Source organism: Callithrix jacchus, chromosome 1 (genome assembly GCF_049354715.1).
Source record: "Callithrix jacchus isolate 240 chromosome 1, calJac240_pri, whole genome shotgun sequence".
NCBI classification, from domain to species: Eukaryota; Metazoa; Chordata; class Mammalia; order Primates; family Cebidae; genus Callithrix; species Callithrix jacchus.
Window position 1 is genome coordinate 159,321,844 of NC_133502.1, and position 13,221 is coordinate 159,335,064.

General features: G+C 37.5%; 1 protein-coding gene across 5 annotated transcripts in view; it reads right to left on the minus strand.

The window, feature by feature from the left end:
• LPAR1 (lysophosphatidic acid receptor 1) overlaps positions 1-13,221 on the minus strand; it is a 173,384-nt gene that overhangs the window by 97,485 nt on the left and 62,678 nt on the right. For 4 of the 5 annotated variants that reach the window (XM_009001171.5, XM_035254517.3, XM_054258823.2 and 1 more), the window contains exon 2: positions 1,533-1,680. In XM_009001171.5, coding sequence (XP_008999419.1) covers positions 1,533-1,577 — 45 coding nt within the window. In that variant the 5' untranslated portion in view covers positions 1,578-1,680. Of the gene's footprint in view, positions 1-1,502; positions 1,684-13,221 lie in introns of those variants that run through there. The other variant, XM_078374211.1, reaches the window with a different exon arrangement.

The window sequence follows — 13,221 nt, forward strand, 5'->3', positions numbered from 1 at the left end:
GCCAGATGCAGTGGCTCATGCCTGCAATCCCAGCACTTTGGGAGGCCAAGACGAATGATCACCTGAGGTCAGGAGTTTGAGACCAGCCTGGCCAACATGGGGAAATCCTATCTCTACTAAAATATAAAATTAGCCAGGCATGGTGGTAGGTGCCCGTAATATTAGGTACCCAGGAAGCTGAGACAGAACAATCACTTAAAACCAGGAGGTAGAGGTTGCAATGAGCCAAGATCGAGCCACTGGACTCCAGCCTGGGCAACAGGGCGAGACTCCCTCTCAAAAAAATAAATAAAGTTGGGCATAAAACGATTGTCATGAATGAGAGAGAAGGTCACACTATAGAAAGAAAATATGGATAAAGCTGGAAATCATCATTCTCAACAAACTGACACAAGAACAGAAAACCAAACACCACATGTTCTCACTCATAAGTGGGTGCTGAACAATGAGAACACATGGACACAGGGAGGGGAACATCACCTACCGGGGCCTGTCGGGGCTAGGAGAGGGATAGCAGGGAGTGGGGGGATAGAGAAGGGATAGCATTAGGAGAAATACCTAATGTAGATGACAGGGTAATGGATGCAGCAAACCACCATGGCATGTGTACATCTATGTAACAAACCTGCACATTCTGCACATGTACCCCAGAACTTAAAGTATAATTCTATAAAAAAAAAGAAAGAAGATAAATGAAGAGTAAATGGGAAATGACACTTGCTGAGTACTCTATATGCCACATGTATATAAACTATCATTTAATCCATGTGACCATCGTGTGAGGAATGATTACACGCAAGGAAACTGAAGCTGAGTGAGGGTGGCATGACTAAGGCTCTTTATCCCGTAGTCAGAGGAGCAGGGATGTGAACTGTGGCCTTATGACTCCAAAGTCTGTTTCCACATTGTACTATGCTGCCTGCTGAATCTGAAAGAGTCCAGTGAATGCTTGATTAGATCAGGCTGTAAAATCATCGAACAAAGACCATGTTTCTGCCGTATTACTGCTCTTCACTGAACAGAAAAAAATAACTCTATGATTGCTGTTCAGAAGTTTCTGGATTTGCATTTTGTTTTCAAAGTTCCTAGAGCAGGTCAAGATAAAAGAGTAAGTATAGGAGGAGGACAAGACAGCCCTCAGAAAACTTGCTATAAAGTTAGATCCATTCTGATATATTTCATTAAATGCCCCCATCCCACGAAAGTCAAGAGTGGAAAAGCAGCAGGGTTTACTATTGACTTATTTTGATTTAGAGTCTGATGCCTATAGTGACAGTTGGCATCCCAAGCACTGAAAACCAAGGCATCCTAAGAACAGAGGCCAGTTCACTAAAATCACTTGTTCATTGTTCCAGCTGCTTCCTGAACTAAATGGTACCTCACTCACAAAAGCACCATTATTCAAATATGCACTAAATGATAGCGAAAGATATATACATGATCCCTAGAGTCAAACACACTTTCCAAAACTCAATTTAAATATTTGACAAAATTATGATTACCTCAGACCTCTGCTAGTTTGAAGCCCTTACCTGGGGCTGTGAAATTGCCGGGATGGAAGTAGAGATGGCAGCCATGACCGCTCTGTGGTTGTAGGCAGTGAACGGGCCCCAGAACTACAGGAGACAAATTTTCCTGTTTGCAAATCAGATCGAGGTCATGCTAGGAGAAACTGTGTACCTGGAAAACAACAGGAAAACCCACATTTAGCATAAAAGACTAGCATATGGGTATAAAGTACCATTGGCCAAAGGAGGCAAGAATCCCTACACATCAGTGCCAAATAACGGCTTAATGCAAACAGGAAGCCAGTAAGGAAAATCTAACATCTAATTCCATGATTTCCATATTATCTGTCCAAATACTCTTAAGTTGAGGAATTTTCATAGGTTTGAATCCAACTCTGTGTCCCTGCTAGATGTTCTGGGGAGACAGTTTCAAGTTACAGAGTTAGGGAGGATGACTGAGAGGGAAAAGCCATCCTGACATATATAATTAAGGAACTGAATAATCCTCAGTGAGGAACTGATGGCTTACATAGAGGGCAAAGAGAATGTAGTAACCACCTCCATTTATCTGAGGAGTGGATTCTAAGCCCCCACCCCCAGTGGATACTTGAAACTGGATAGTGGGTCCAATGCGATGGCTCATGCCTGAAATCTCAGCACTTTGGGAAGCCAAGGCAGGCAGATCACCTGAGGTCAGGAGTTTGAGATCAGCCAAGCCAACATGACAAAACCCCATCTCTACTAAAAATACAAAAAATAGCTGGGCATGGTGGCACATGCCAGTAATCCTAGCTACTCAGGAGGCTGAGGCAGGAGAATTGCTTGAACCTGGGAGGTGGCAGTTGCAGTGAGCCAAGATGGCACCATTGCACTCCAGCCTGGGCAACAGAGCGAGACTTCGTCTTGAAAGAAAGAAAGAAACTAAGAAACTGTGAATAACAGCCAACCCTGTACATAACAGAGACAGCTACGAAGTGACTAATGTGCGGGTAGCATACACAGTATGGAAATGCAGGACAAAGGGATGAATCACATGGACAGTGTGAGATTTCATCCATACTATTCTACAAGTTGTGAATTGTTTATTTCTGAAATTTTTCATTTAATATTTTTGGACCACGTTTAATTGCAGGTAACTAACAGTGGTAAGTGAAACTTCAGATAAAGGTGGACTTTCCTAATACCATCAAGTGATTAGATATCACCCAGTCCAATCCCACCTATTTGCACAAGAAAAATTGAGGCTGAGAGAAGAAAAGGGACTAGAATCACACATTTAACGTCAGAACCAGGACTACAGCAGGACTATACGAAACAACAAAAGTGATTGTGTTCCCTGCCTCTATTAGGACCAGGCCTATATGAAACATAACAAAAGTGATTGTGTTCCCTGCCTCTATTAGGACCAGGCCTATATGAAACATAACAAAAGTGATTGTGTTCCCTGCCTATACTTCCTCAAGGAACTTAGTTGCCGCTTTTAAGACTACAGAAAGGCAAGATACCTGATCCTGTAAGAGTCAGTCATGAGAGGTCAGGTACTCAGATAGGTGGATGGGGAGCTTCATAAATCAGACACCCACCTGTGTGAAAAAGGGTGCATTTCTAAAATCCTTTTGACATCCTCAAAGAGAGGAGGCAAATAAGCACAATGTATAACCAAATCTTCTCTTATTAACATGTTCATTAAGAAAACTCAAAAAGATGCTAACTTCCCAACAGTAAATCATGGCCCTAGTTCTGTCCAAAGGCTGATGTGACTCTTCCCACATTGCAATTTAGTCCAGGAGAAAAAAAGTTTTCATTTTAAGAAAAGAATTTTTAAAAATTCTTTTTTTAAGAAACATTTTCATTTTCAGGTGGTTTTTATACCCCCTAACAATATCTATTCTTTATTCAAAAGACCATATTGGCCAGGTGCAGTGGCTCACATCTGTAATCTCAGAACTTTGGGAGGCAGAGGCTGGTGGATTATTAGAGGTCAGGAGTTTGAGATCAGCCTGACCAACATGGTGAAACCCCATCTCTACTAAAAATATAAAAATTAGCTGGGCATGGTGGCACATGCCTGTAATCTCACTGACTCAGGATGCTGAGGCAGAAGAATTACTTGAACCCAGCAGGCGGAGGTTGCAGTGAGCTGAGGTGGTAGTGGAGTGAGGTGGTACCACTGCACTCCAACCTGGGTGACAGAACGAGACTCCATCTCAAAAAAAAAAAAAAAGACATTATTGAACATCTGTAGGGAACTGGGAGCACAAGTAAGGCTAAGCCAGCCTTGCCTCTAGGAAGCTTTTGTCTGTAAATATACTACCAACATGCAAGATGATACCTGAATACTTTTTACACTATTGGGAAATGATACTTTTCATAATAGTAAAAGTAATGAACCTGGGTTCACAAGATCCAAGTCTTGTACAGTAGGAACTATGGAGTTGGTCATTTACTTCCAAGTCCTTTGTCCCCGAAATCCCATGGTGCTACCCTATATTAGCACAGGGATACTGGGTAAATGAGAAGCTCAGAAAAGCTGCTTTTCTAAGAAATAATCTAGGTTTGACAGCAACTTCTATAAGCTTAAATTTTTAATTGCTACGTTTTTGTGCAGTATCCTTCATACTACAGTTTCAATCACTTTAGGTTCTAGTTGCTTAGAACTGTAGAGCCTTCCTATTTTCTTCCCCCATTAGAGCAATTATTTTTATTGACAAATGAGTAGTAAAGTTCTCAAGCTATCTTGTCATGACATTCAACATAGAATTCCATAGCTGCCCTGTGACAATACTGATGTTCTCCTGAGTCCCAGTGCTGGGAGCAAAAATAGACTTATCACACTGTGAAGGTAAATAAACCATCCAGGAGAAAAGTATATGTCATACAGAACCTTGCTTTTTTCAAGATGACTCTTAGAGTGCCAAACCTACCCAAGAAAATCACAGGACCCTCACAGTGTACTGTTTTATACCGAACTTATTCCTGGTACTATTTTGTGCCCACTCCTACTTTCGTTTTTCCTTTCTCCCTCTTATGTATTTATAATTCACATTATCTTGTTCTATGTGATGTACATGAATATATCAATAATATGATAACTAAAAAGCAAAAAATCTAGCACACAAGATTCCATTCTTAAGGACGCATACTACATGCTCAGGTCCAATATCCTTTCACCAAGCTAAGTTATTAAGCAGTATAACCTTATAATATTTTCAATATTCAGAATATAGAGAGTTGCCTGAAAGCTAAACACAGGCACCTAGCTCATAGTAAGGAAAGCGATATAGAAATAGATGAAATCCACCAAACAAATATGTCATACGGCGTCATTACTAGCAACAACAGAGGGAAAGATGGGAGGCTGGGAATTAGTGAGGCCACTGGATGCCAACCATTGGAGCAGCCATTTCCCCTAGTGTTTGAGGCAGATACTATTCAGTTATTTTACAGAGGAGACACCGCAGGCTTTGAAAGGTGTTATAAGGTTATGCAACATATCCACAGTTCCACAGTCAGGAAATGGAAGAGCTGAGGTAGGTCAGAACCAGGACCAATGCTAAGACTTACACTCTTTCCATAGGCCAATACTCCAAGTGACCAAAGATTAAGAAAACATGGAAAGCACATGGAATCTTTAAGCAAAAATGTCAGATAAAAAAATGGAGAAAGTAGGATGAAAGTCAGGCAACCTACAGGTAACCCTGAGACAGAACCTTGTGCTGCTCTCATCTACATAAGATTTTAATCATGTGACCCTCATTTGGATGTTTCATTTTCTTGAGATGCCCAATAAATATGACAGATTGTTAATTTCACATTTTCAAAAAGAAAATAAGACAGAAAATTAACTGCCTTCTTCTAAAACATGAGACATGTCTAATTTTAAGCCTTTTGTTGAACCTATTCACACATTACAAGAACACTTTAAAAAATAGTGTACGGTTACTTTGCCAAATACGAGGGCTACATGACATAACTTCAAAGGTATAAATCAGTTTTCTCTTTGGAGTGAAGTCTTAAAATTATATCATGAAATCTATTTACTTCTCAACTTATTTCCAAACTGCACAAATTGTGGGGGAACCAAACAAGGCAAAAAAGTCATTCCCCTAAGTAATCATGCCATGCAGTATCTAGCTGAGTAAGCTGGTTCACTTTGACAGATGAACCCCCTGCCTTACCAGAGCCCCAGACTGTAACTAGAGAGTTGCACAATAATTTTTAAAGAATTATACCCCTCTGAACTCTTCCAAGTACTTGGATACCTGTTCTGCAAGTCTTCCAACGTGCCATCAGCCAAACTCTCCATTTCCTTTGCTTGAACTTCAAACCTGTGTTCCAGCCACAGAAAACCACTAAGTAATGTGGGTTTGCCCTGCTGACATCAGGCTCTCTAACTGCCCTTGGAGCGTTACTGTTGCCCCTTCTCTTCTTTCCTAATTGTCTCCATTTTCTATTCTCCTAGACATCTCTTCTCATCTCTATTTCTCTTCTCAAACTGTAAAATTACCTTTAATGCCTCTCACTTGCAAAAGATGAGCTTTATCATCTATTTATTTATTGGATGATTCATCCATTCTTTTACAGTCACTGGGTCTAAATCACCTCAATATCCCCCTTCAATTCAAATCACATGTATAAAATACAATTTCCAAATAAGATAGCTATATAAGCTCATTTCTTTGTGCCAGATTGCCAAAGAAATGACCAATTGATTAGAAGAGGAAATATCCTGAATCAGCCCTAGAAACTACAGATAGATCTCACCTATTGCTTAAACGTCTGGAAATACATACTTGAAAGAATCAACATGGGAGGTTGACAAAAGGACTAAGACACAATATCTTCTTCGTGTGAAAATGCAACTGCATGACCAGAAAATAAGCAAATGAGAATCCACTAAACCCATAATGAAACCCCTAGTTCAGAGGGATAGGGACTGAGGGAAAAGCCCAGGAAGACTTGGGGTACATTTAAAATACACTAACTCCTTTAAAAGGATTCCTGGCCTCAGAGGCCAGCCAAGCAAGTAATCTCTAGCTGCATTTACTTCTGATTGACAGGTGGCCATGATGACTACCACGGAAAACATGTGGGACAAAGACACTCCCAGCTGGCTCCTGGCAATGGCAGCCATGCCAAGTGACAATGACCTTGCTAATTACTGAGTGCCACACCAAACACCTAAAAGAAAGTCTCTGGTTTGAGGCAAACTTCCCTTTGATTACTTCTGGAGCTGATGCTGGCTCTTTTCCCAGCCCTCACAGGAATATGAATTCGTAATTGGTAAATTAATCTACTACAAATATAACCTTTTCCCTTTGTCTGGACTTGAGTCAAATAGTGACTCATACAAGTTTCTTGAAAGAACACAGAGTTGCTAACACATGCAGGGCTTAAAACCTAGATGATGGGTTGATAGGTGCAGTAAACCACCATGGCACGTGTATACCTATATAACAAATCTGCGCATTCTGCACATGTATCCCAGAACTTAAGGTAAAATTTAAAAGAAAAAAAAAGAACACAGGGCAATGCTGAATATGCATTGACTTTCCTAAGAATAAGCAAAGGAGAAAAACCTAAATCCGCCAGGCAAACATAACATATTATGGTTCAAAAAAGGGCAAGATTCTAGAACCAGAGCAAATATTTACTTAATAAATAGGTATACTATATAAAAGATAAAACTCTACTAACAGAAAATTTCTAACTCATATTCTTAAAAGTCCAGAGGACACAGCAGAATCTTTCAACACAGAGCAGGTAGTCACAGAAAAAAATATGAGATCAGAAAAGTTTGTATTAACCAGAAAAGAAAATGTGAATTATGAGCTTGAATAAAAGCAATCAAAGAAGCAGAAAGTAGAATATTTTTAAAAAGCAAAAAATAAAATTATGACACAAAAGATAAAGCAGACTTCTCAGGGGTGGTTGTGGGAAGCTAAGTGGGTAAAGATTTTAGAGCCTTCATCCCCAAAACAGAATAAATTAACAAAAAGTAATAAAGAAGAAAAGAAGAAACCACCAGTGCTGAAACCAGGAAAGGTCAAATTTAATCCTCAAAACTTTCAAAAACTATTATAGATACATAACAATTTAGATAAAATGGAGGAATTTTTCAGACTATGTATCATTCTTCAGAGAGCCCTATAGTCTGATAGAAACCAAAAAGAAAAAAAATCCTGAACCCCAAACCTGAAGGGAGAAGATGAGATAGAGGTAGGCCAGAGATAAAGCTTGTCTTTCTTATTATCTCTTCCCCCTACTGGAGCTAAATAAGACTGAAGCCAGTCTAATACCATCTAAGGCCTGAGACTGAAAGATGTTTCTTTCTGGAATCTGAGCAGATTAATAGGTTCAACAATAGTAACAACAAGAAGAATATATTGGACTTATTCAAACAAAAACAGGATGCTTAAAAAGCGGTGATTCAAATTCTAAAAAAGTTGATCCCACAGAAGCAGAGAGTTGATCCTACAGAAGTATTGGTTACCAAAGACTGGGGTGGTTTCGGGGAGAGGGAGTTGGGAAGATATTGATGAAAGGATACATATTTACAGTTAGACAAGAGGCACGTTAGACAAGAGGAATAAAGTCAGATCTATCGTATAGGATGGTGACTATAGACAATGACGATATATGGTATTCTTGGAAGATGCTAAGGGCATGGATGTTAACTGTTCTTACCACAAAAAAATGATGACTATGTGAGGTAATGCATTTGTTCTAGACTTAACCATTCCATAGTATATATACACATACTTCAAAACATCATGTTATGCATGATAAATACATATAATTTTATATGCCAATTTTTAAAAATTTCAAAAAAAAATCAGTAGACAGATTGGAATATAACTTTAAGAAATGTGGCCAAAATGTAGAGTTAAAAAAAAAAGGTAAAAGAGAAGAGAACAGTAAAAGTGAGAAGGCTACAAAATCAGTCCAGAAGTCTAATAGCCAAATAGAATTCCAGAATAAAAGAGTAAAGGAAACATGGGTGGGGGTGAAGTCAAATGACTAACTCAAATTATTTTCTAAAATGTAAGGTCATAACCATGCAGACTGTAAGGGCCCCTGAGTGCCTACCTGCCCACTTCATTTGATTTCAATATGCCCACATTAAGCACATCATCTGTCATGATGAGTTATGTTTTTTTAATGGTAAAGATATTTAAAAGGTCCTATAACATATCAGAAAGCGGGTAGGAAAGCTCATAAGCAACTAGTTATGAATCAGAAAGTCTTTGGACTTTTCAACAGCAACCCTGAAAGCTAGAAGACAATGAAGCAATGAGGAAGGCAATTTACAACCTAGAGTTCTATCATTGGATGTTCTTCTGCAAAACAGGGAGGAAACTAAGAAAAAGACAGGCATGTGATACAGAAAACAGGAGTTCAATACAGGATGGGGGTGGAAAAAGGAATTCCTGGCATAATTGTGAAGGGAGATCCTTGGGTCATAAGCAAGCAGACTCAAGAAGAAGCCTTGACAATAACTGTCTCTCTGGATATGTCAAGAGGAGATTTGGACAACCAATTCATTTAGGACTGAAAGCACATACAAAATTAAGCAAACATCAAAAGAACAATTAGCTTAAACAGAACAAAAAAATTGCAGAAGAGGAAAAGGACTCATAGAATTCTACATGGCTCAGGTATGAGTGGCATTAACAAGGTCATCATCCTATTAACACTCAATAATGGCCTCATCAAAATCATGAGCTAACTATACTAAGACAAGGAGGTTCAGGATGGGAGTATGTGAATGACACTTTGCACATGGTACATCTATAAATATCAAAATGGTAAGTCAAAAAGAAATAAGCTTAGAATTCCACAAAGTACATATTTCAGAACCTGTCATTCACAATTTTAAAAGTTTTCCAAAAGAAGTTTACAAAAATCTTACAGATTCAATACAAATATAAAATGAGGCTGCTAAAACAGCTGAAAGTGGCAGCTCTGGGGAAGGCAAAATTGTAGGAAGAGAGCAAGGACTCCTCTTTCCTGGCAAGCGACAGAGCTAACACTTTAAATTACATACATCCTGTCATTTGCAGCAACGGATGAGCCTGGAGGACAGTATGTTAAACGAAGTAAGTCAGGCACAGAAAGATAAATACTGCATGTTCTCACTCCTATGTGGGAGCTAAAAAAGTTGACCTCACAGAAGTAGAGAGTAGGATAGTGCTTACTAGATACTAGGAAGCCTAGTGGACAGGAAGGGATAGGGAGAAGTTGGTTAATAAATATACAAAGTTATACCTAGATAGCAAGGATAAGTTCTAACATTCTATAGATCTGTGGAGTGACTATAGCAATCAACAATTTATTGTATTTTTTTCAAATAGCTAGAAGAGAGGACTTTGACTGTTACCCATATAAAGAAATGATGAAGGTTTGAGGTGATGGATATGTTAATTGCCTTAATTTGATCATTACACGTTGTATACATGTATCAAAATATCACACTATAGCCTATAAATATGTACAAATGTATGCCGATTAAAATGAATATATTAAAAGATTGTATAGAGGAACAAATCCCAAGCATCATTTAATTTCTTCAATAAATAACTCAGAATAATACATATGCCATGAATAACTTTATGTTAACATATTTAACTGTTTTGTCCTTAAAAGAACTCTTTTTACAAGGAAACTACCTTACCATCATCACGCTTAAAAAATTAATTAGAGGTACTTGATATCATCAAATATTCAGTAAGTTCACAATCCCCCGATTTTCTTATAACATTTAATAGTTTGGTTGGTTAAGTCAGAATTCAAAGAAAGCACATACATTTCTTTTTTTTCTTTTTTCAAAGAAGAAAAAAGTCAGGAAGTGCTGCATCGTAGTTACTAGTACAGCTAGGGAATCCAACTGCCTAAGTTCAAATCCCAGTCCTTCCAGCGTGACCTTGGGCTATACAGTTGAAATACACATATTGGACAGGTTATGTCATCTCTCCCTGCCTCAGATTTCTCCTCTGTAAAACTGGCATAATAGTAGTAAGGCTGCTATGTATGACTATAAGAACCGAACTGATTAATATACCTAAGGAACCTGGAATAATACTTATGATATTACAAACAATATTGTGAACACAGTAAAAGTGATAGCTAGCATTGTTTGCCAAATAAATTATCTACCTATATATTTTTAAATTATAAACATTTATAACTTTGATTTAAAATTCTTTAAGAAAATAAGAAAAAATAATATCACTGCAGAAACTAGAAATTTAAAACTACTAAAGACAGAAGTGCCACTGCAGAAAACCAAGTTGGTTCCATGGAAGACCGGCTTGGGGAAAAGTACATGTGCTTACAATAATGGAAATTACCAGACTGAATAGAAATTATAGATATAAATCACAGCAAATAAAGAATCAACATAATTGGCATATTTGAGATGAATAAATGGAACAGAAGTTACTTAGCAATAAAAGTAAACTTTCCCAACTCCTGCAACTCAAAACCAAAAATAACAAACAACTTAACCAAAAATTGGGCAAAAGACTTGAATAGACACTTCTCCAAAAATGTGTATATATAAACATACAGACATAAGCGCATACACACACAGAGCCAAACATGAAGAGATGCTCAACATCACTAATCATCTGGAAAATGCAAATGCAAATTAAAATAGTAACATATCACCTGACACCCATTAAGATGGCCATTATCAAAAAAAGAAGTATTAGCAAGGATGTAGGCAAATTGGAACCCTTCAGCACTTTTGGTGGGACCAAAAACGGTACAGCAACTATGGAAAACAGTATGGTGGTTCCTATTAAAAATAGAATTACCATATGATTTAGCAATCCCACCTCTGCGTATATACTCAAAATAATTGAAAATGATATTTCAAAGATATATTTGTATACCCACATTTGTAGTAGCATTATCTACAAGAGCCAAGAGGTAGAAGCAACCCAAGTTTTCAAAACAAATGAACAGACATAAACTAAAGTGGTATATACGTACAACGGATTATCATCCAGGCTTCAAAAGGATATTCTGGCATATACTATGACATGGGTGAACCCTGAGGACATTATGCTAAGTGAGATAAGCCTGTCAAAAAAAGACAAATATTCCACATATATGAGGAACCTAATAGAGTAGTCAAATTCAGAGAAAAAGTACAGTAGTACTTGCCAGGGACCGGAAGAGAGCGATGAACAGAAAATTGCTGTGTAATGGGTATGGAGTTTCAGTTTTACAAGGTGAAAAGAGTTCTGGAGACTGGCCGCACAACAGTCTGAATATACTTAACACTACTGAACTGTACACTTAAATGGTTAAGAGGATAAATTTTATGTTATGCGTATTTTACAATGATGAAAAAAAAAGTGTGACAATTCCAGGAAAAATATAAAGTAAATGATAACCGAAAAACAGGTTTTAAAGTTAATAAACTTTAAAAATTAAAAGAAATCCCATTGAAAAAAATCAAATAGGGAAAACAAATCAAATCACAATGGGAAAAAAATTGGGCTGGACACAGCCATTAACCTCACCCCAACAAATAAGACAAAAGAATAAATTTCAAGATTTTGTCAAAAATATGGAATAATTCAAAAATTCTAGTCATCCAAGCCTTCATTTACCTGCAATAACAAAAACAACTTTTAATATTTTTTTTTAATTTTCATGGGTACATAGTAGGTGTATATATTTATGGGGTATATGGGGTATTTTGATGCAGGCATGCAATGCATAATGTCACCTCAGGGTAAATGGAATACGCATCACCTCAAGCACTTACCCTTTCTTTGTGTCACAATCCAATAATCCAATTACGTTCTTTTAGTTATTATAAAATGTGCAATAAATTCACCCTGTTGTACTACCAAATACTAGATCTTATTCATCCTATTTAACTATACTTTTGAATCCATTAACCATCTTACCTTCCTACCCTCTCATAACTATCCTTCTATTCTCTGTCTCCATAAATTCAATTGTTTTAATTTTTTTAGTTCCCATAAATAAGAACATGCAAAGTTTGTCTGTGACTAGCTTATTTCACTTAACACAGTGACCTCCAGCTCCATCCATGTTGTTGCAAATGAAAGAATCTTATTCTTTTTTTGGCTGGATAGTACTCCATTATGTATAAGTACCACATGTTCTTTATCCATTTTTCTGTTAATGGACACTTAAGCTGCTTCCAAATCTTGGCTATTGTGAACAGTGCTGCAATAAACATGAGAGTGAAGAGATCTCTTCAATATACTGATTATCTTTCTTTTGGGCATATACTTAGCAGTGGAATTGCTAAATCATATGGCATAATTAAGGTATATTTCTCTCTGAAAAATCCACTCAACAACATAATACAGCTACTCATATGATTCCAGTTGAAATACATGTAGCTAAGAATGAAAACTCCAGAAAAATCACAAGAAAAAGGAGAACATTCTTCACCTTTTGAGAAAGGAGCCGATCAATGCTGTTTCATTTCTAAAGTTGATAAAATCAGAATTTCAGGTTGAAAGAATAAAAAAGAAAAAGGAAAAGGGAAAACCAGATGACAGAGGTATGGCCATGCTAAACTTTTTATCTGGGCTACTTATCCCTACCACTGACTCTATCCCCTTCACTGACAGCGAAGCAAATGGTTCAGCGGCAATTAATGAAGCTATGTGTCCATATGCTTCACATGCAGATTCAAAACAAAGAAAACAGAAATGCATTT